General features: G+C 40.9%; 1 protein-coding gene across 1 annotated transcript in view; it reads left to right on the forward strand.

Moving 5' to 3' along the window:
- Positions 1-441: 441 nt before the first annotated feature.
- The window catches only part of reep3b (receptor accessory protein 3b), a 58,619-nt gene continuing 35,127 nt past the window's right edge, over positions 442-23,933 (forward strand). Inside the window, exons 1-2 of the mRNA XM_050059879.1 lie at positions 442-786; positions 20,305-20,377. Of these exons, the coding sequence (XP_049915836.1) occupies positions 755-786; positions 20,305-20,377 (105 nt within the window). The 5' untranslated portion in view covers positions 442-754. The remainder of the gene's footprint in view (positions 787-20,304; positions 20,378-23,933) is intronic.

Raw genomic sequence — 23,933 nt, forward strand, 5'->3', positions numbered from 1 at the left:
GTTTCACACACTCGCTCTTCCTTTGGTCGATCCTAGATAGGCTTATTGAAACTCTCTTTATATTGACGTTTCTAATATTGTGACCAGCAAGCTGTTGAGGCTGAGTCCACATAAACTAAGTGCACTAAAACGTAAAATAAAGCCATCGTACATCTCGACGCTGGGAAAATGCTCCCCAACAACAACGCTTGGAAAACCCATCGAACACCCTCATTGCTTCTCTCACCGGTTGGTTGGAATTCGCCACGAATCTCAGACAGACCAATCACAGCCCGGGTCGCTGAGTTTGAAATTCCACCGCTTCTGTCAAACGCAAAAGTCACATGGGCAAACGCGGCCAACCAATGAGAGTTGTTTTTTGTTGTAAACAGACTGAACTGACCAATAGCCTGTTCGGGAGGTTGTTCTTTTCCTGTTGACGTCAGGGGCTATCTGTAAGCACCGTTCTGGTGCCAGGAACTGGGGAGTAAAGTAGAGAGGAAAGGAGGAAACCTGGAGAGGATGAGAGATTGCTGCTAAACATCAAGAATCATATTGGATAGATATTCTATCGTCTAGGTATGGCTGCAAAGACAGAGCAGTGAGAGTGGACGTTTTTCTGACATGTTGGTTGGCCGATGTACAGCGACATAACTAGCTGGTCCTGGATTCGCCCATCGAAGTTTTGGCTGAAGAAGTGTTACAGCGGTACGGCTAGCCTTTAACGTTATCACCGGGCTGTCTTCTACTTCTGACACAGCCCTACACAACAAACATGGTGTCCTGGATGATTTCGAGAACCGTTGTGTAAGTACCAAGACAACTGAAGTACTCTAAGTGAACTAAAATGGTCATTTTTCCTCGTGGAGAAAATTAGGGCTGCTGATTGGATCGAACTTTGTTAGCGTGCTTGGCTAACTTGTTACCGTCCTTGGGCTAACTTGTGACCTTACTCCTTTAATTTTCCCGATTAGTACGGAAACTTTGTCAACAATAAATGACATAATTTGGGTTAACAAGTAGTTACACACAACACACAGTATTTAGTCTTTGTACTACAAATGGCGAAATAGCTAACGTTAGCCTTGTGGCTGTTGATTTGCTATTGAGACAAAAGCTAATGCTAATCATGTTGTTTATGAATCATGGCCATACACGCTGCTGGTGAGTCACCCGTAACAATATGTAACTTTTTAAGTATCGGTGAAGGTGGAACCTTTCGAGTTTAACTTGTTCATCCATTAAGGAGTGTCCGGTACAGCTGTCATCTTTAAGATATTATTAGCCGGCCCTGCCCAGTTTAACCTGGCGAACATAGCATAGTTAGCACACAGGAGGACAGGCGAACTTAACCCCATTAAACAAATTTCTGTGGCTTTGCGTGGATTTGTTTGGCTACTGGAAAGCTAGTTATCTATTGTCATGCCATTTGGAACCTGTGGGGGAAAAGCAGAGACCAGAGGTTTATATTTAATACACTGGAGATTAGTAGGGGGAATCATTAGAGCCCCCCGATACGATATTAGGGGCTATTTACTTATCAGTAGAGGGGGTGGCTGCAGTGCACTGCTTCTTCTTCCTCTTCTGCATGGTTTTGACTCTCCTAAAGCTACAAATATTTTTCCCTGGGCCTCTCTAAATGAGTGGCGGAAAATGCATAACTCGCCTTCCACAGTGAATTAGTAATTACATTTTTAAAACTTACCATTTGATGTCTGAAAGTAAAACGCTGAAGACAAAATTCTGGAGTTGAAATAAGCCTTGGAATTTAACTCTCAACATTCACGCTGGTTAGTTTGTGGAAACGGTTTATTTTTGGCCAAAATTGAAATGAGACGTGGAATAAAGTGATATATAGCAGATTAAACATAACTATTCTAAGCCCAGATCTGTTTATGCATTTTTTCTGACAGAAGCCTTCATCGCACATGATGGTCCAAGGGAAAAAGTTTTCAGTCTTTTCATCTCACTTCAATCACTTTTTACAGCAACATGTATTCAGTGAACTGAAAAAGCAATTTATTTTAGTGTTCTATTAGGCTACCAAAAAATAATTAGTATTTACAATATTAGTAATTTATTTAATTACAAAATCAATACTTTATGTCTGTGTATAATATTTGTTATGCAAAATATCACAATACTGTGCTGTAGCGACCCCCCCCCCCCACTGCAGATGTGTTTGCTTTTAGGTATAAGTGTCTTATTTTGACTGAACACCATGCTTTTCTCTCATTTCCTCTCTCTCCCTCATTCTTTCTCTGTCTTTCTCTGCCTGTACACATCCAGGAGCAGTAGTTGCATAACTTGGTATAATAGAGGAAAGGAATGTAGCGGAAAGGACAAAGGGAGTGGAGGAAAAATCCGAAAAGCCTCTCCTTTTTCTTCTAATACAGCTTTTAAACACAACCCGTCTGTTGTGGGATAATGAACACATTCTTCTGTAACAGACTGTTGTCACAGGTCATAATGCGATTCATCACTGTATAAGAATAGGAAGCAGATTTTAAGCTTTCATGCCTGTGTGACATGTCATAACATGTCCATAACCTTGTCTGCTCCCCTGGCTCTGTGTTGCATTTTGCATAACGCAGTGAAACAGCAGAATGTACCAGAGACCATTAACTATTAACACTCCATTGCTGGTTTCCAATAAACAGTCCAGCATTTGGCCAGTAGCATATGTTTGTTGATATGCCTCATTACTCTAGAGCATTATGTTTAAAGTGTAACAGGGACTATAAGGTGCAAGCTATAATTGGTAACTTTTATAAAAACAAAATGTCATGTTCATCCTCCTTCTTGTAGTGCTTCTAATGGAATTTGTTAGAAAGTTTGTGACCTGGCTGCCATGTTGAAAAGAGTCGAGCCAAAACAGAAGCACAGCCAGGGTCCGAAATTAACACTCACCAAGAGCCAAATGTGGGCAGATTTTCTGTCTGGCAAGAAAATATCTGAAAGCTATCTGCCACACTGGTGGGAAAATGTTTGTACCTGAATAGCCATGTAATATGCTGAATCTGTACTGCGTTTTGGTGTCTTTTACGGGCGCACTGCTCTGCTGCGAGTGTCAGAGTTTGACACAAACAGACACAGACCTACAAATACAAACACAACAGATGTATTTTATGTGCATCTAAATGGCGCCAGGACATTGAGTTTTGCCAGAGCCAGAGTTTTGCAGCACTGTGTACCCTATGAGACATCAGCTGATCACTTGTTGGGTCCGCTGCTAGGTACAGTTTATGAAAGTGATCGAAAAATTACACTAAGGCTCCTTAGTCTGAACGAAGACGGAAAAATCTTAATTGCCTCCTACGCTGTCAAAAGTAGTGCATTACAGCTCCACTCATTCCATTCTTACCTTTCACAATAAAAGCCCTAGATGTAAACACTACATCAATGCTTACCAGAAGGAACTCAGTCACATAATGAAGCTGTGGTAATCAGTTGTTAGATAATAATTTTAGTTCAGATTTTGCTCCAGTCTCTTTGTTAATTTTGTAATAAACATAATACCTTATTATCTCAATCAAATGTACTGAAACAATTGTATATATGATACAAAAAATTTATTTTATTTTGGCCAGTAAAAAATGTGCTAAGCCAGTGGATTTTTTCATCTACCAGTCCCATTGGCTGGTGAGTCAAAAAGTCAACTTCAGATACTGTTTACAGCTAAACAGTACACTAACATATGTTTCTGAAAACATCTGAGGTGAGAAATAGACAATGCAGTAACAGAGTATTGATTCATATTTGATCAGGGCTGCCTAGATTGACAGTATGACAGTAGTCAATGAACAGTTATGGACATACTGTAATTGGCAGCTATGCTAGAGACTCCTCGACTCTGATTGGTTGTTTTCGCACAGCTGTGGTAGATTTTAGCAAATGCCATTAGGAGGAGGAACACATTTTTTCCAAACTGTCTGTCTCATGGACTACTTTGTGGATAAAGTGACTGTTTCAGAAAATATGACAAAAAGTAATTTTTTTATAAAAGTTACCAAATGTAAAAAGCCAACATTCAGCCTTAACTTGAGGCTTTTTACACATCTGCGAAGAAAAGGGAATTCCCACACACTGTCCTGTTACCTTCAGTAAACTTAATTGGATAAACAATGTTTTGCTTGTCAGACCATCATCAAGTTTATTGCAAGTAACACCACAGTGTGCAGGAATTCCCTTTTCTTCGTCTATGGACACTTTCCTCCTGTGCACCTCACTTCAAGTTTTTGAAGGTGTGCATGAGCCCCTATGTTTTAGGCTTTTTAACATCCGCATTAAGCCTCCTATATGAGATTTTAGCAATCTTAGAAGTTTAGAGCATGCTACACTGTGTAACATGGAACCATTAAACCTGGGTACGACTGGGTACGACTTGATGTATGCATACTGTACAATGACAGCACCTACAGAATCACAGGCTACGACGTACAATGCAATAGCTTTACACAGAGTGTGCAAGGATGCTGCACAGGTTATAACTTCTCCAACTGTATGTCGTAGCCTGTCACTGTACGTTGTAGCCTATGAAGCACAAAATAGACTGTCACATTATTGGCCGTCGGCTGTGGCTTAGAGGTAGAGCAGGTCGTCCACCAATCAGTAGATCAGTGGTTCGATCCCCAGCTCCTCCAGTCTGCATGTCGAAGTATCCTTGAGCAAGATACTGAACACCACATTGCTTGGTGCTTGGTGCTTGGTGCTTGGTGTGTGTGTGTGTGTGTGTGTGTGTGTGTAAAAAGTGGCACCTTGTAGTGTGTTCACAGTGTAAAAAGCTCTTTGAGTGGTTGGATGACTAGAAAGGTGCTATGCAGGTCCATTTACCATTACCTAAAGTTTTGTGGGCACTTTGTACTGCAGTGTGTGTGTGTGTGTGTGTGTTTTCTAGCTGCTACGTTGCTCACCTGGCAGCTGCAACTCCGCCACTATTTCCTTCTGTGCTTCCTCCTTTTTTACGTGATCATAGTAAGAGCTGGAGGACACATAGGCTTCTGCTGCCACAACTCTGAGGTTTTGCTCTTTGCTGGAATCCCACACATTTTTTTACCTTGTTTTGCTTACATGGCAAGCTGCTATCCGTCTGTTTGTTTGGGTTTAGAGCCAGTGCGTTATTTCATGCTGCATTTTTTATTGGTTGGTTTGTAGACGTACGTCATAACAGCAGTCACACAGTGAGATGGTCATCCCCAATTTTTGACACTGTCAGAATTTTATCCCAGGCTGTCTTTGATCGCACAGCCATCCTTGAACCTCTCACTGTGCAACATGGGACCACCGTTTGAGAGCCACAACCAAAGATATCGCCACGTTTCTTTCACGTTGGTCATCTTTCGTCTGGGACAGCCCAAAATCGCGGAGTATACCGGACTTGAGATGAACAGTGCTGGTATTTGTAGTCGTCTCTTTACATAGTTTCGCAGTTTTATGGGACCAAAATTAATTTGTATAAGTTGAGATACACTTAATGTCATCATATTTGTTGTCAAATCATTTGCAGTTATGACTGGTTGATGTTATGACACACAGACACCTGTAAAAAAGAGTTGTAACATACTGATGATGAGATTGTTCAGTGGTTTTGTTCATGCCCCTAACTGAACTTAAGTCAATCAAATAAAGAAATCTGAAGGGCAGCAATAGTATGCAGTGCTGAGTCTACTGTAAAAGCCTCTAGGCGAGCTAAAACTTATCTGGAAGTATTCTGACCTAGATTCTGTTCTCTGGACTTAGGTCTTGTATCTCTGATGGGTGTCCTTTGCCCATGTCAGGAGTGCTGATAATTTTCGTTAGTCTATTCTTGGGCAGTAGCTGCTGCTGCAGTGTACGGGAAAAAGGGGGATGCTTTTAAGCCTGCACCTCGTACATTTTGCTGGAATTGTGCAACTATAAATTCTTCAGGATTAATCATTTAAAAATTGATCCTTCCTGTTTACGTTAACACATTTCTGCAGCTGACTAAAACAAACAATTTTTATTTCGTGAGTGAGAACCCAAACTTATTTTTGTGTCTTAATGTGTGCACTGTCTAAATATGAAAAGCAACCAGAAAACATGCTCAACAGACCATTTCTACCTCTACACATCTCTTTCAAACAACCATTTAAATTGCCTGGTCATGCAACAGTTAAAAAATAGTCAGACGCTGAATTTCAACTCAGCACTCCATGACCAACTAATTTTAGGTCGGCTGCCTGCAAGGAATGGGTCCAGCAAATGTGTGTGTATATCTCCAAGTCTCTATTTCTCCAGCTCTGTCTCTTTGCAACCCAGTGGGCTGCTCTTTGTTACAGCCTTCCATTCAGAGTCGACATTTGATTTGGAGTTGAACAGCCATGAAAAACACTGATATTCTTCCCAACAACATGGACCTCTATGATGATGATTAGTATCAGATAGCCCAGCAGCATCTGGCAACCCGATCGCCAGAAAAAATGTTGGCATTGTAAATGGCATTGTCCTGCAAACCATGGATGTGTTACATTTGCACGTTATTTTGTAGGGAATACTTTCCGATGTTATGTTTTAACAACACTGTGGTTAACGTGGTAAATGGACCTGCACTTCTATAGCGCCTTTTTAGTCTTCCAACCACTCAGAGTGCTTTAATATATATACACTACATGTCACATTCATCCATTCACGCCACTAGTGGACGGGGCTACCATATAAGGTGCCACCTGCTACTAAGTTTGTAAGCACGCATACACCAGTGGAACAGCCACCAGGAACAATTTGGGGTTCAGTGCCTGGCCCAAGTATACCTTAACATGCAGACTGGAAACGCTGGGGATCGAACAGCCGCTAAGAAAAGCACTTAGTTATGGTTAGGAAAAGATCATGTTTTGGCTGAAAATACCTAGTTTTGGAGGCACAATCCTGGCTGGAAGAGCAGCAATGTCTCAGTAGAAAGGAACAGCTTTTTGTGCCACTGTCCCAAAAGGGCACTCAGCGATGTCTCAGTAAAAATCAACTGCTTTTCGTGGCACTTTTCGCGCTCGATAAACAGCTACGGGTTGCTAAAAAACACTCACGTTTGGGGGCTGAAAAGTTGCAGGAAAAACAGTGACAGGTCCCGAATAAACAATTGGTTTTGCTGTTTGTTGGTCTTGAACAGTGGTCTGCAGCTTGGCAGGCATCTCGCCTAGGTCTCACGCCATCCTCCACCTCCCAATGACAAACTCAGCTAATATTGTACTTCACTTTAGAATTGTTGAAATGATACAAGACGTGCAAATGTAACACATTTGTGGTTTGCAGAAACATATAGTGCCAACATTTTCTTCTGTGACTGGGTGGTCATATTTTGAGAAATGTAGGAGCCCAATTAAAAAAAGCACAGGAGGTACACATGATCATGAGCTCCTCTACGATGTAGTGCAGTTTGTTGCAGGAGCCCTCTAACTCACGATGGTCACTCACTATAGTATTATTGGAACGGTGTATTTGTTGTCGGGCTACGGTATTGGATTGCAGGTGTTTATGATACTTGAATAATCAATAATTGAAAAAAACCTGTTGGCTCATGAGCGGAAATGTTTTGACTTCCTGAACCACACAGGTTTCGTTGTCTGCAGTTGAATGTCGTGTACAGTCTGCCAGCTGCATTCTGCTTGTAAGTCAGCACAGTGAAGGACAGGCCTTTCAGGATCAGTAGGATTCATGGTGTGCTTTCATTGCCTGTGGCACATGGAATTATTGCCATAGGCAATGCCTTATTTATATTCATCACTGTTGAGTAATATGCTAAGCCAAACAATATGCTTTTAGTGTGGAAAAAAAATGCTGCTTTTTTTTTTACACATTCTCAATCAGTTGCTCTCTGATTGATGGGCTCCTACATGAGAACACATTCTTCTGCCAAAGTCTTGGTTGGAGTTAGATTTGTGCGGTTGTTTGATTATATTGTCAGCCGACTGGCGTTCAAATCTGACTGACAAAGCAGAGTTTTTAACTGAAGCTGAATTTTTTCTTGTTAAACTCTTTAATAAGTTATACCTATTAAGTTATTTTTTTCAACCTTTTCCTTTGCTTGTTGCTGATTTTGTCATGAATATTTAATACTTACTTAACCCTCTGTAAACTAATTTTACAGGAGCTTTAAGAAGTGTGTTCACGTTTTCATTTGATTTCTGTCAGCTATTACATCTTAGAAGGTGTATAGAAATGGGGAATCAAACGTGATTCAAGATTTTAAGAGTATGAAAATGTAAAATGTTAATATACAGTAATTCCGGTTAATTACAACACAAGTCTTAATTTTGTAGTTTTGGCTTGGTGTAATGCATTATGTCATTAAATTCGTCTAAGTCTGTCTGCCAGTGTAATGTTACTAATAGGCCCATATTTAATGTGAGCAGAACAGGGCATCTCACAACAAAGCACAAACGGCCACAAGTACTTTGTAATGTTACTTATTAATTTGGGGAAAACACGCTCAGTATAATTTCATGTTTTTATCACAAATATGCATGTCAGTATTTGTTATGGATCGTTAACCGGCCGACATTGATATGACGTATTTTAATTGTGCGACAGCAATTATGTAATTCATGGCACAGAGAAAATGACCTGAGTAGTGTGTTTTTTCACATTGATTGCAGATGAGCTCACTATATAGTGAGGAGTGAGTAGTGAATGAGTGAATGATTTCAGGCACAGCCATAGTGTGCTAGTATGCGTAGCATACTATGCTAGTGGCATATGTCATGTGTCGTATTTCTTTTAGTTACAAATTTTATTTTAAGACAGGCCATGATGATTTTCTTCTAAACCTAATCACAGTTTTTTGTTGCCTAAACCTAAGAAAGTAAACCTAAGAACAAAGTGATTTAGCTACATTCTATTTTGAAAAAGACTGTATGCATTTAATAAGCAGAAACTGTACATTTCCTGTGTTTATTTTGAATAGATGCAATGCATGTAACAAGCATAAATTGACACACAGTCCTTGAATGTCCAAAACTGATGCAGGAGGGTGCCTGGTGCATCATACATTGACATGAAAAGCCACTGACCATATGTGGGTATTTGACAAGGGAGTGAGAGCGTGTTGGTTGTAATGCTTTCCAGCATGGGATGCTTGATAGACATGATGCTTTAACCTGTAGGCTGTCTGCTCCTGGATTTCAAATTGGACTAACATGGTGGTTCGTCACGAAAATATATGTCAAGAGTCTCATCTGATGTCTTCACATATCATTGCTGTCAGTCATTCTCAGAAAGACTTTTTAAAAACCTGTTTTATATTTGCGATGTATGTCACTTGTGTGTCAGCTGATGGAGGCATACTGGTAGACAAACAGCTTTACCTGCAGTTGGCTTAGTTTTACAATTTCACTCCAGTTCCCTTTGTAGGCTCAATCGTTTTAACCACCTCTCCATCTAGAACCTCACCAAACTCTGCACTGTTTTCTTACCTTTTTTGCCCATTCCACACAAATGTCTCTGCATATCAACAGTGCAAGCTGTTTGTCATTGTCCGTGTTTGTTTGGTACAAGAACAAGTTGCAGTTAACGTTCTCGCAGGATTTGCAGCATTGTCTGCCAACAGAACTTCAGTGGTTCAGTGTATTGTTTAGTGTATGTACTGAGTCTGAGGGTTGGGTCCCGTTCACATTTGAACTGGTACCAGTGCTGGCAATACCAGTACCAGCACCAGTATCTAGAATTCAGTACCAGTTCCAAATAGTACCTTTATTCAGTACTTCATGCTCTCACGCTTGTTAAAAAACAAAAAGTACCGAGTTTGTTACCCAACCCTTCTCAGTCATAAGATTTATATTCCTTCCTGAATGTCAATGGCTAAAAAATCATCATGTGTGGTTTATCTAGTCTTTGCAGGTTTCAGCTAGTCTTAGTCTTAGAGTCTTATGTCTGTCTTAGTCTGTACTGCTTCAGCTTTGACCTACTCTAGTTACCAGTTTTTCTATGCAATGGGGCATTCTCAGCAACATTCCAAGTTTGCTTATTCTTGATTTAACTTCCAAGTAAAGTGGTTTTAATAAACTGGTTAAACTGTTGGTCTGTTTGAGTGTATGTCTGTGTTTTTCTGCTTCCAGAAATGTGCAGAACTGAGCTCAAGTTTGAACTTGCGTATGATGTGTTAAGTTAGCATTTTAATGTGGGAAGATTCAGAGAGCTGTGAGACCAGTCTAATGATACATGTCATTTATTTCCCCATGAGGAAATCCTCTGGGTATGTACAACCCTGGACTGCAACCAGTCTCATTTGCTGTAGCAGCAGTTCTCTCAACAATCCTCCCTCTGTGTTTTTAGGGGGAAAGTCATGTAATCAAATTCTTATTCCTGAAGCTCAAACCAGATGGTGGAAGCTCAAATCTTGGAGATCTCTGTTTTTTTTCTCTCTCTCCTCTGTTCCTCCCCTCCCTTCTCCCTCTCGGTATGTCTCCTGTTTTTATTGCTCTTGTTCTCTCTTTCTTTCTTTCCCTTTGCTCTCTCTCTTATCGTCCTGTCCTCCCCCTCCCTCCATCTGGTTGTTGGTGGTGTACGGTGTCAGGAAACTAGGGAAATTGACCTGGAGCCCAGAGTCAAGGTCTATCTAAAAGCAACGGGGCTATTTTCTCAGCTGCATGCAGAGTGAGGGGGGAGAAGGTGTTGAAATGGGAAGAGGGAGAATGAGGAGGGGGAAAAGGGAAATAGAGAGATGGTAGTTTTGGTATGAAGAAGGGGCCCTGCTTTTCACTAAATTGTTTCAAGAACATTTCAGTGCTTGTTCAACTTCTTTTGTGTGAGCTTGGTTGGACACACTTGATTCTAGTGTCTCTGCTGGTCCGTTAGTCCATTAGTTACTTTCAACGTCGTAAATGTACATTTAAGAGCTATATAGATATAAAGAAATGTCACCGGTACAGTGATTGGAAGGCCAAGACAGTGAAAAGTGATACTTTTTTGGCACGAGATGAATCCGAGCGAGTAGGACCAGGAGATTTTTTTGCTTAATAAATTATAGAAACTGCTCTGCTATGGAGAGGTAATCAGGTGCATAGCTAGTACCATGTCAGATTAGTCGTTACTGATGTTCTAGTCGTACTCTGTGCCACCAGTGAAATTGAAACCATTGCTTACAGTCTGTGTCAGTAGTATGTCGTAAATTTGCAAATAAAAACTGTGGGTCTGGCCACTCTGATGCCATTTGATGGAAAACTGTACCTCTTTTTCTTAAGGCAGATCTATAGTTCTGCGTAGACTCTACGCAGAGCCTTCGCCACAGCCTAGACATGTGACCTATGCTGTTGTGAGCATTTATTCTTGTGTGGTCATGTGTCTTTGTCTCTTTGCAGTTTTACCTCCAAAATGATAGTTGGCGGTGGGGTTTCTGTGTCTGTGGAGTGCTCTAAAGTTGGATTAATTTAAAATGCACGTAAAACACAGATTAAACATGACTGATTTGCGACATTTTCAAGCACAAGTACATAAATCATCTCCATTATAACACAGACACAGACAAAGTACTTGTCTTCTGCTGGACACATTTCCCCACAATACAACACGCTAATGTTATTAGTAGAGGTGGGCAATATGGCCCAAAAACAATATCACAATATTTCAGGGTATTTTTGGAATAATGATATTCTTGAAGATATGACAAATACAGTATATTAGAAAAATATGTATTTTATTATTAATTTAAGAAAATAGAATTGCAAAAAAAAAGCGATATAGTTTTACATGTTAACCTAACAGTTTGCCTTCATATATTCAGTAAAAACTGAACAAAAATTATCTCTCGTTTCTTTAGTTTGTAAACAACAGTAACTCAGAGATTCAGATCTGTATACAATATTAATAGTTCAACAAAATATAATTACTACAAATTACACCTTTAAACAGTTCCCAAATACAAAAAAAATTACCCTGGGATCTATATATATGTATATATAAATCAATCAATTTCCTTCTCTTTCAGCAAAATCCTAAATTACTTAGTTGTTGTTTTTTTTCCACCTGGACCTTTATGCTCTGCCATTTCTCCTGTAATCATAATGCTGTAACCTGTGATAGTCAGTTGCCTTCTGTTTCTACCATAACTGTTGCGCATTCACAGATTCAGTGTTGATTCGGCGCAGACGTGTAAATCCTGCTTTAAGGCCCAGACACACCAAACCGACACTAAAGAGCTAGTGCCGACGAGTACCAACTGTTGCCTCATGTTGTTTGTGTTGTTAGCCAGTTAGGATATAAACAACACAATTTAATGTTGAAAGAATAAGTGATATTTATTGTGTGCTAGCAAACAGTTACACAGACACTTACAAACCGTTTCTTTTAAAGAGCTCCATGGCTTAAAAAATAATCTTGCCTTATATAACAAGTTTGTTTCCATCTCACTCCCTTTTGACTTTAGTTGATTGTTTACTTTCCTCACTTCTGTTTCTCTTCTTGTGTCCTGAGGTGAACTGACAATCAGAGGGATTTCTGTCGCAACAGGCTTCGTTGGCACAGACGTCGATTAAATGTGCTGAATGGTCGAAAAGCTGCCGACAATGGTCAAATGGTGTCAGTGGTGTGGGGAACAAAACACAAAAACTAGGGTGACAGACACTCACTGACAGCTGGACAGCGACCGACAGCCAACAGTTGGTCACGTGTGAGGGCCCTCATACTTCCGGTTTCCATCATATATTTTATTTTACACTAACATCAAGGCTTAGAATTTTTCAATATAATCTGTCTTTTTGACCCATTTCGTCATGTATTAATGGATTAGATGAATTCCACTGAAGTTATGGAGAACAAATAATTGTGAATTGAAATGAAATTGTTTATTGTCTATTGAAATGAGAGTAGCATATGAATTTCCAATGATTCCTACTGATGTCTACTCCCTCAACTCCCATCCACTCTTGAGGCGTGGTTTTCCTGTCCTTGATTGCCTTGCTGTCCCAGAGGAACCCCCCAGAACCCAGCCCCATTTTCCTGCATCACAAACTATCCTACAAACAGCACAGTGTTCAGTGTATGGAAGGCTACACTTGTGAGTGGACTGAAATGACAGCAGTAATTAGTAGATTTTCAACACATCGGGTGAAAGTGAAACTAAACGATGCTGCCTGGTCTGAAATGAATGTCTGTACTATATCCAACTTAAAACAAACTTCAGTGTGGTGAGGCAACTGCGGCTTGTTTGACAGCATTGTCTCGGATGGGACTGGAGAGTGGAACAAGAGATTGGAGCATGCACAGTCAGCACACTTGCTATGCATACAGTTTGCTCAGTCACAAAAAAACAGCTGCACATGGACGTCGGCATAGGGGTCTGTGTGAACCCTAATGGACATGGGTGGATGACAAGATTAAAGTCACACGAACCAAAGTGGACCCTTGCAGACATGTGGACATGACATGGAATCTGTGAATTGGCCTTTATGCCCATGTGTTACTTTCAGTAACTGTTCTGATGTGAGCTTGTTAATATTGTTAATGATGAGCTTGTGTATTACTGTCTATACTCCCTCCACACCATGGGCCAGCCGAGTGTGCAGGAGTTCTATGACTAGACTTTCACTGCAGTTGGAGCAAATAAGGAACAACTGAGACACAAATAAATACCTGCTGCTATCACAGCATCAGCAGTCGCCTGTCATCAACATGACTGAGATCTGCTAGCCAACCACATGACCTTCAAATTAAAGTGTTGGAGAGGAAAGACTTGTATGTAGTTGTACATCTCTGACAGACCCTCAGGCTTCTGTTCTGTGTGCTCGGCCATTGGGGGGTCTGGGTTGTTGTGTAACCAGTTTCTCCACTACAAACACACCCACATACCAGTGTATCAGAGGGAAGAGATTCATTGAACTTGCTTTTATTTGGGCCGATGGTTCAGCACCATTGTTCTCTACATTTATGCAGATAAAGCACAGTGAGTTGACACTGAGATGTAGACATGCAGAGAGAGCATGCAAGCTTTGGCAGCCTGGCTGTTACTATAGCAACAGCGGGAAAATAAACTGCTGTGGTTTTTGGCGGCTCGCCTGCTGCTGAAGGGACTCTGGTCAGTGTGTCTGTATAGAGGACTTTATAGATGTCTGTGTCTGTAGGCTGCAGTTATTGTGAAATCCTCCATGTTTTTGTCATTTAATCGTTGAAGGATTCTATGCTTCTATAAAGTAGCTCATTCATTCGTCCCTCCTGTCAACCATGTCAAGGTTGTGGCAACCGGGCAAATCAATAAGTAGAGACAGGGTACCAATGCATCCCTACCAGGTGCTCACCATACCAACGCCCCTTCAGATTCTAAAATCACCATATGTTATAGAAGATGAAATTTAAATCATATGGTGGTGGGGCTAAAATGAAACTGCTATTCTTATGCTGCGATCAGACTACATGGTATTTTTGTCTTTGAAATGGTGACTGTGTCAGATTTCGTGATCACAGTCATAGAGTCTTGCTGTTACATGATAAACTACATGTTGGACAACCATCAAGAGGCTTGTGCACTTCTATACTTTTTTTTTGCAGGTGTTGGGTAACTCAACAAATTAATGTATAAAGTACCTCTACACATCTTACTCCCAGTGCTTTAATTTTGCATGGACTGGACAGCGTATGACCTCCAGTTGTCATCCTCAGGCTAAGATGGGGGTGTAAACAACCTTGTGTATATAGACAACCTTCATGACATGCCACACATCACTTAAATAATTACCAATAAACTATGTAAATGTCAAATCCACATTACATTACATATTGTAATTTTATGTAATGTGGGTTTGACATTACATATTGTAATTTTATGTAATGTCAAATCCACATTACATAAAATTACAATATGCATACCCACACTAACACAAAAATGAAAAAAATATTGTAACATATTCTTACTTGTGATATAACAAAAATACTCAGATACTTTGCCACAAAAAAAGGCAATAAAATGCATGTTAGCTCATTGAAATTTGACATTCTACAATTAGGAGATTGATTGATGGGTGAGAATCATTCTTCTGTAATTCTGTAGTTTTCCATAAAATACGAACAAAATCAAACAAACAAATCAGCAGCAATTCCTTATGTAACACAAACAAGGATAAATATTGAATATGTATAAATGTTTGTAAATATTGAACATTATAGGGCTGAGGCCAATAATAAAACCAGACTACACATTTAGGCTACTTTCAGGTTCTGTTTGTATGTATACCTACAAAAAGTAATGCTCCCTAATTTATATATAGCCTACCATCACTAGCCAGTAATTCGTACTGGCTGACTGACTTGGGTGACAAAGGTAATTGCTAAGGTGCCACGGACAGACAAACAACAAATGCTAACGTCCATGATCATGATTTTTATAAATGAAAGTGAAGCTGGAACTAGGCTTGTGCCGGTTTGAAAATTTTCCAACCAGTTTGATTTAAAGCCAAATATTTAGCCGAACCGATATATCGAATTATATACCTAATTTTACCACTGGTTGTCACATTTGTGCTATTTTTCCCAATAAAAGCCCATTATAGATGTAATGTGCTTCCAATCCACTAGGTGGCGATAATGCTGTATTAACCGCCAATACACACAAAGTTACACAAGAAGAAGAAGCAGAAGGACATTTCTCTCACAGCAGCAGCAGATAGCTGAGCGGAGCTGCGGAATCTGCGGTCTGCGAGCCTCTGAGACAAACTAAACACACTTGTAGGCTCCTTCACTTCATTTAAAAACATACATAAACCTTATTAAGTTGTCATAATGCATGTTACAATGCAAGATAAGTTGAATATAGTCCCTTGACACGCCGCTGATGTGAAAAGCCCATCCCCGGTTTATGGTTGAGGTGAATTAAACTGGGTGGAGCTCTTAAACTGGACCGAACCGGTTAAACCGGAAATCGGCACAAGCCTAGCTGGAACCATTCATAGTGACTTGACAGTGAAGTTGGACTTTCAGTCAGTAAAAGGAGCGTGAGATGTGGTTAGCAGCATAAATGTTTGTGCAGAGTAGTGCTGCACGATTTGATAAAAATGTGCAATTGTGATTTGAGCGGACAATATCGGGATTGCGATTACAATATAATACATAAATGGTATCATTAGTCTTCTTGCTTGATTCAGTGTTTCCCCTACCATTAAAATTAGGGGTGCACTGACCTGACCTGACATAGTTATTGTTATGGACAGTGTGCAAATGACCATCAACAGACTGAGCACAGTCAAACAGCTGCTCACAAAGGAAGGCAGCACGGCACTGTACGCACAGTGGAGCGAGCCTGTGTTGCGTTCAGGTGTTGTCACGTAAATAACATATTCCAGCACGCCATAGCACAACACAGCAGCATGTCAAGTGGGCCGAAACCGAGCAAAATTGTTCATTTTTTAATTTGTTATTATATAGTTTGTTATGGAGTCTGTGATTTCCCCGTGACACTTACAAATGTTTGCGTAACTGTGATTGGATGTTGTTTTATGAGGCTCTGGCAGCTTTCAGTTGTCTCTTTGTTTTTAATGTTACTCGGCTCGGCTTTCTCTCGCATGCATGCCTCGTACTTTTCTCTGTGCTGTCTCAAGTGTTGATATAGATCGGTCGTGTTGCCGCGGGACGTGGCGACTTTAACTTTTAAAGTTTTACACAGCATGTCTTTCTGTTCAGCGTCGCCGTCCCTGAATCCAAAGTATCGCCATGTAATAGACGTTGCATTTTTTTCGCCACCAACTCAGCCTGTTCACGGTCGTGCTCATGCTCTTCTTCAGCGTCTATGTTGGTCACTGCTGCACGCTGGGTGTTCACCTGACCATACGTGCTGCATACACCAGGATAGCTTGTGGGCGTAATGTCAACAAACTCCACACACTACAGGAGAGGTAGTCACGTTCACAGACACACACGTTAACATTTATTTACATTCAATCGCAAATCGCAGCCTTTTATGCGGTTATGAAATCACACAGCCTGACATCGCGATTGCGATTAGATTAATGGTGCAGCACTAGTGCAGAGGTGTGATTAATTTGGTATAATGCTCCTGAGGTTACAGGTTCACTGAAATTAAATAAAACAACCTTTCTCTCTCAGTTCATAGAACTGCTGAGTGACTCGTGATGCTATGGGTCAGCATCCTCAAACATGTGGTACAAGTTGTCAAACTCTGTAAAAGAAGGGGAAAGAATTCTGACAGGGTAGTCCCTTTGGCCAGATGTCATGAGGCGTCTGAGTTGCTGCATTCATAGTCTTAAACTTTGACACACTACACACCCCATTTCAGTCTGGTCAGGCCATTATTGGGATGATGTTGAGAAGTCTGATTTTGGCATTAGTCCCTGTAAGGTAACCGTTAGGAGATACAGTAGCAGGATTTACTGACAGCAAGGACGTATGCATGTGGGAGAGATGAATAAAGTAGAAAAGTAGAACGAAGAGTACAGTGTTGGAGATAACAAGAGCCAGAGATTCACTGAATAGATTGTAGAGACGGTCTGAAAAATAGCAGATGGAAGATTTGTCAGTGCCCCAAAAAAGTGCGTAAAGCAGATTTATAAATGCACTGTTGTTTTATGAACACCTTTATACCTTGTTAATCTTGAAACCTGGGAAATGCTCTTGAGATGCACCAATTAGGATGAGCAGTGATGGCTGAGGATGCAGTCACTGTATATTCCAGTTGAACAGATCCAGCATACATCTGAGGCAGATCTGCCGAGAACACACTGTGCTGCAGACATGGCAAGCTCAGTGTGTGGGGGGAGGAGAGAGGAGGAGAAGAATGTTAGAAAGAAAGAAACAGGGAATGGAGGGAAGGAGTGTCTTGCTTTAAATTGATCTGGTCGTTTTTCTTGCTCCCTCTGAGAGATAGAGAGAGAGAGAGAGAGAGAGAGAGAGAGAGGGAGCAACATACACACACACACACACACACACTGACAGAGTTCTGTCAGGGAGAATATATATTGTGCAGCTTAGAGCAGAGAGGTTGGACAAACTGCCCTGCTACTCTGTGTCTGTGAATGAGGGTGTGGATATTCTTTCTTTTGTTAGTGCTTTCACAATGTGTGTGTGTGTGTGTGTGTGTGTGTGTGTGTGTGTGTTTGTGTCGGGATAGAAAGAGCTCTGTTAATTCTAACAGATGCTGTACAGTAGCCACAAAGATCTATAGTTTTACTCTCGGTGGTTGATCCTTTATTCATAATGGTGTTTATCTCACCTTTGAAATCAAGACAGTTATAACAACAGAAATACCTCTGCAAACAGTAGCCCTTTTTAGATAGGAATTGTGCAAATTTGCATGAAAGCCCAATCAGTCTTTTCAGCATTGGCAGTATCGGGGAGTGCGGCAAAATGCTGCTTACCTACATATGTTTATACAGAATGCGCCTATTTCGGGGCAATGGGGGGCGTGAGCAAGTAACAAAACGTGTAGCTCAACGTGTGACGTAAACAGTGATGTGGGAGGGAAGCCGTGGTTAGTCAGTCCTTCGGCGATTCTCTCGTAAGATGGCCCATTCTTCACCGTCCCTGTCATGTGACGGTTAATGGCCTCTTTGTTTGCAAGGGCAAGGAGGGCACACAATTCTTTTCTCCCCAGTTCCTCATCTTTACAGTGTCTGTCAGGTTTGCGTTTCCCTCTTGCTACTAGCTGCTCGCTAATTCCTGCTATCAGCTGTTTCCTGTTTATCCACCGCCAGTGGCTCGCACGTGCAGCGTCATCAACAGCTCCTCCCACAAGTCTTCAACAGCCCCTCCCGTGGCGGAAGGCTGCCTCGGTCTGTTTAAACTGAAAGGGTTCCGCCAATATGACTACCCTACAAGGCGGAAAATTGGTCACCTCGGATCAACTCGCCAATCTGGCTCCGTGTGTCTAAACACTTGCAGCTTGCTGGCAAAATGGCCCAACATTTGCTGAAAATCTGTCAGTGTAAAAAAGGCTTTTGCCAGCTGAGCAGCTAACTCCCACTGACTGAGCCAGCCACTTCGGGTTTAGCCCTCCGCTAATTTGAATGAGGAATAAAATGATTTAATCGTGTGGCTCTTGTAGACTCACAAAAATGTTATCGAACCGAATGGATCAAATCCTGATAGTGAAACTAGTCATTTTGTGGGGGTTGTGACGATTGAATAAAATGTACCAAAAATTACGCTCTCTCGTTATGTAAGTCTATGGGAAATGTCTCTTTGGGCCCAGTGACATCGCTTGACTGACCTGGAAGTTGTAGTTACATGGTTTGGCCACTTTGTCAAATTGGTTTCAAACTGCTGCACCTCCTGGGGGCCTGGACATTACCCAGGGAGAAGAACTCTCCTGTTTTGCTGCTGCTTCCTTTTAGGATTTTGATACATTTTTATGGGTATTGGTGCCACCATCTGGATTAGAGTGTATCTGATTTGCATCCAGTGCAAGATTCCTGATCTGGATTATTTGTCACTGCTGTAAATGAAAGTATAGAAAATCTCATCTAGATTTAATCATGAAATGGATTGTTTTGAGATAAGCTGTTTGAGTCTTACTGCACAACTCTTTCTAAGTTACCTAATGCATGGACAAACAACAGCACCACCTACACAAACTACAAGACCTTAAGCAGTGCAGTGCCAAAACACCACATCATTAAGACACTCAAATTCAAACAATGGATTTGTTATTTGTACACAGCAGATACTGTGTATCTAAGTGAGAAAGAACAAAAGAAGAGTGCAGGGCTTTTAGGTAGTGTTGAAACCTGCACTGGAACAGACATGGAACCAAACCCCACATTACCCCTAACCACTGCTGCTGCACAAGATTGCAGGGGAAACATTGAGTCATTGTCTTGTGTTCCAGTGGTTTTCAGACTCTGGGTCAGAACCCAACACCCGATCATAGCAGGATATAAATAAGTCCCCAGATTGTTCTGCAGGAACACATGAGGGCTTTTAACTGGAAAAACACTATTTTGTATGTAAGCCTCAGCACACTCTGGATTATGCTGTTCTGCCATGTAGGTTTGAGTGTAAAATCCCCATCGCAAGTGTGTGGGGACTGTTGTGACTGTAAACGCCAGACAGTAAAGTTGAAAACAAACGCTTGGCTATCAACTGTACTTTAATGTAAATGGAGCAGTTGTATAAATCAGTGTTTCTCTTGCCATGTGAATACCCACTGACACAAATTCAACTTTAAGTGGAAACACAAAGATAGTCACATATAGGCCTGTATTCATTTGGCCTGTGTATGGCTGTTTGCATTAGTGTTTCCAAACATTTTTTTGTTTGTGTTTCCAGGTTTGCAAGTTTGAAAGACATATTAGTAATGAGTAATTGGGGTTAATGAACGTGTGATTGCAAGAAGAAGAAGATGACAAGCTTCATGTTCTGTGTTCTCTGTCCCTGCAGGCTGTTCTTTGGGACTCTGTATCCTGCATACTACTCTTACAAAGCTGTCAAGACCAAAAATGTTAAGGAATATGTAAGTACATGAGTATCACTCACTCTGCATGTATGGAAAACTGCTCACTGCAGAAAGACGCACGCACGCACGCACGCACACACACACACACACACACACACACACACACGTTACCAGCTATTCTGATTTTTTTTTACTACCCTACATATAAAAACAAAACAAAAACACAGAGTTGTTGCATTCACCATATTCATTAGTAAAATACATAATGTTGTACATTTTTAAAAAAAAATTTTTTAAAGATATTTTTTGGGGCATTTTTGCCTTTAATGCACAGGACAGGTACGTATGAAAGGGGGAGAGAGAGAGGGGGCCTGCTCTACCACTAAGCCACCGACGCCCCATAATGTTGTAAATTTATGTAGAATTTTACTGGTGTCAATACATCTATATATTCTGAACTATTTTTCTCAAAGGTCCAGTGTGTAGGAGTTAGGGGGAAGATATTTGCAGAAGTCAAATATAATATTCATAACTATATTTTCATTAGTGTATAATCACCTGAAACTAAGAATCGTGTTTTCATTATCTCAGAATGAGCAGCTCATATTTACATGCGGAGTAGTTCCTTGTCATGGATGTACAAAGAGACCTGTAAACAGCATATGCGATGGCACCCTGTTCACTGCTATGAAAGATGTTCAGTGGTACATGAAGCCAAAAAAAGCTCTGTTTCTGCAGTATGAAATTACGAGGATGATCTGCACTGCTTCTGCAACTGCAAACTGCACTGGTGTCAGTATCCGTAATATCCCTAAAAATGGATACAATTATTTATTGGAATTGATAGGTAATATCATTCACATGACTGTGAAAATATGTAGATGTAAGCACATTTATCTAAAAAAACACAACTGTATAAGCACACATATATTATAACTGCATAGAATGCATCATTAGCTTTAAACAGAAATCCACTGGTCTCGTTACGCAAGGAAGACACTGTGACCAAATGTGACCATCGCTGCGAACACAGCTTCAGCTTAAAAATAATCTGATTCAATTTGTTGTGCCATATTTTGTGGCATGCCATATGAAACCTCCAGTACAAACTTTGGAGGTGTTTTCTTTCTGTTTAGAAAACCTGGTCTAGAGCCCCTCTACATTATCTTTAAAGGTGTAAATTCAAAACAATGTTGAGTGGCTCCAGTCAACTTTGGTTATTGTTAGGGGTGCAATGGTCCAGGTAGCCCATGGTACGGTCCGTACCTTGGTTTTTGGGCCACGGTTTCAGTTCGGTTTCGATACATGTTTTGTGTGTAAAGAGAGCAGTTTTTCCCCCCAAAATTATCTCTTTATTTTGCTTGACTTTGCACTTGGCATGCTGCTGTGTTGCGCTACAGCCTATTCAAGTACTGGAATTTGTTATTTATGTGACAAGGCCTGAACGCAACACAGGCTCCGTTCCATAGACTGTGTGTTAAGTGCCGTGCTGCGGGTCCTGGCCGGGCTCGGTTGTAATTGTCGGTCAGGAAAATGCGGCCCGGGTCACGCTCTTGTGTGCTCACCTGTGTGTGTGTGTGTGTGTGTGTGTGTGTGTGTGTGTGTGTGTCTGCGTGTGTGTGTGTGTTGCTAGTTGCAGCAGTCAGTGTGTACAAACAGAAGCTGTTCTTCAACGGTGCGTGCGCATCTGGGCCGAACTCCGCCGTGTGCGACACAGAGAGCAGAGGAGGATTGTAAACGTGCGACCATGTAGAGATAGAAATGACATGCCGTTGTGTAAATAAGATAAATAACATGAGGCTATTTAGTTTGTTTAATAAAAGGACAAGGTATGAGGCAGGGCGCCCCCCTAATATAATGGTAGGGGAAACACTAGACATGTTTCAAGCAACGTCTGCAGACAGTGACATTTCTGTTATCTGTTTTCACTCCCTCGTCGTTTTATTCAACAGCGAAACCGAAATGATCCCACACCGGAAATTTGTATGAAGCTGGTGCTTCTTCAAACTTCTGTCTCTCAACTCCTCTGCTTGCGCTTGCCATGGCTCTCTGTGTTTGTTTTTTCTGCTTCTTTTCTGTGTGAGGTGAGCATCACTTTCCCCGGCTCCAGTTACAACAGTGTGAGGGGGTGAGTGGGCGGAGCCACAACAGTAATGTTCAGTACTTTCCACGACACATTTGCTAGTACTAGTTTTTCTTGTCCCCATTTTACTTCAAGTATATATAGTAGTGATTCCCTGAATATGAGGAGTTGTTTAGAATAATTGGGGTTCCTAGTTAAAGAGTTACAGGAAACTAGACTAACCCACATCTTCTCCCCAGTCTACTTAAGAAACTCTGATTCCAAGAAATCTCTTTGTAGGATTTACATTAGAATGCTGTGCATATCAATATTTTGAGGGGAAAATATTACCTTAGAGTTACTGCTTATAGTTCTGCAAGTGATAAATCCCAGGTGATCTGTAAATACCATTTTAAATGGGGAAAAAAATCAAGAGGAACTATAATGCTTATTTTTAGGTTCATGCCTGTGTTATAATTGGTTTTTAGTAAAACATGCTCTAATGTTCAAAAAAATGCCCAATCTGAGGTGTCCAGTAGCTCAGTGGGAAGAGTGGGTGTCCTATGGCAATGTCCCATGGCAGCAATGTCCTTGCTGCAATGGCCGCGGGTTCGATTCCAGCCTGTGGCCCTTTGCTGCATGTCATTCCCTCTCTCCCTCAGTAAAATCATACCATCATATCACAACCAAAAAATTACATTTCCCTGACATTAGCATGTAGCTACAATTAGCGGTGGTCTTGTGGCCGGGGAATGACTATTATGGAGAATACCAGCTTTTTTTCTGTGAAAATTTCTCTTGAAATTAGGGAGAAATTTACAACATTAGCAACCAAAGCATTACGTTTGCCTGATGTTAGCATGTAGCTTCATGTAGCAGTGTACTTACAGCTGAAGAATGACTGTAACGGAGTGTGGTGGCACTTTTTATTGTGAAAAAAAATCACCACAACATCTAAACACAACTGGATATGCTTAATCAGGACTATGATCTGACATCAGCAATGAATTCTGCAACCGAGTTTACATATTTCCCTGACGTTAGCATAAAGCTACATGTAGTATAGTAGGCTGCGTAATGCTAACACTTGCAGTAGTGTGCCTGAAGCAGATGAGTATATAATGAAATCTGGAACACGGTGACATCATACTGTAGCCAGACTAGAGAGAACATTGGAACCAGAGAACGGTCTGAAACCTAAGGTTTTTGTTCACAGGGATTACCTCTGCATATGTTTACGTCATTACTTGAAACTTGGGCCAATTTTGATATGGACATCCTTTAGGGATGGGCAGCACAAGCAAAAACACTATTCGAAAATCATGGTAACTATTCGACGATTTTTCGAATAATCGCCACGGACATTTACACAATGTCACGGATAAACATGGGTAAATGCATGAAAAAAAAAAATCATCACATATCACCTCTGATAATGGTTTATTCATTTAAAAACACATTGTGCACGTTTAGCACACTATTTCATGTAGTTTTTATCTGCTGGAGGGTCGCGTAGGGGAGCGTAGCGTGACAAAAATAGAAGAGCCGCGT

Source organism: Epinephelus moara, chromosome 13 (genome assembly GCF_006386435.1).
Source record: "Epinephelus moara isolate mb chromosome 13, YSFRI_EMoa_1.0, whole genome shotgun sequence".
Taxonomy (NCBI): Eukaryota; Metazoa; Chordata; class Actinopteri; order Perciformes; family Serranidae; genus Epinephelus; species Epinephelus moara.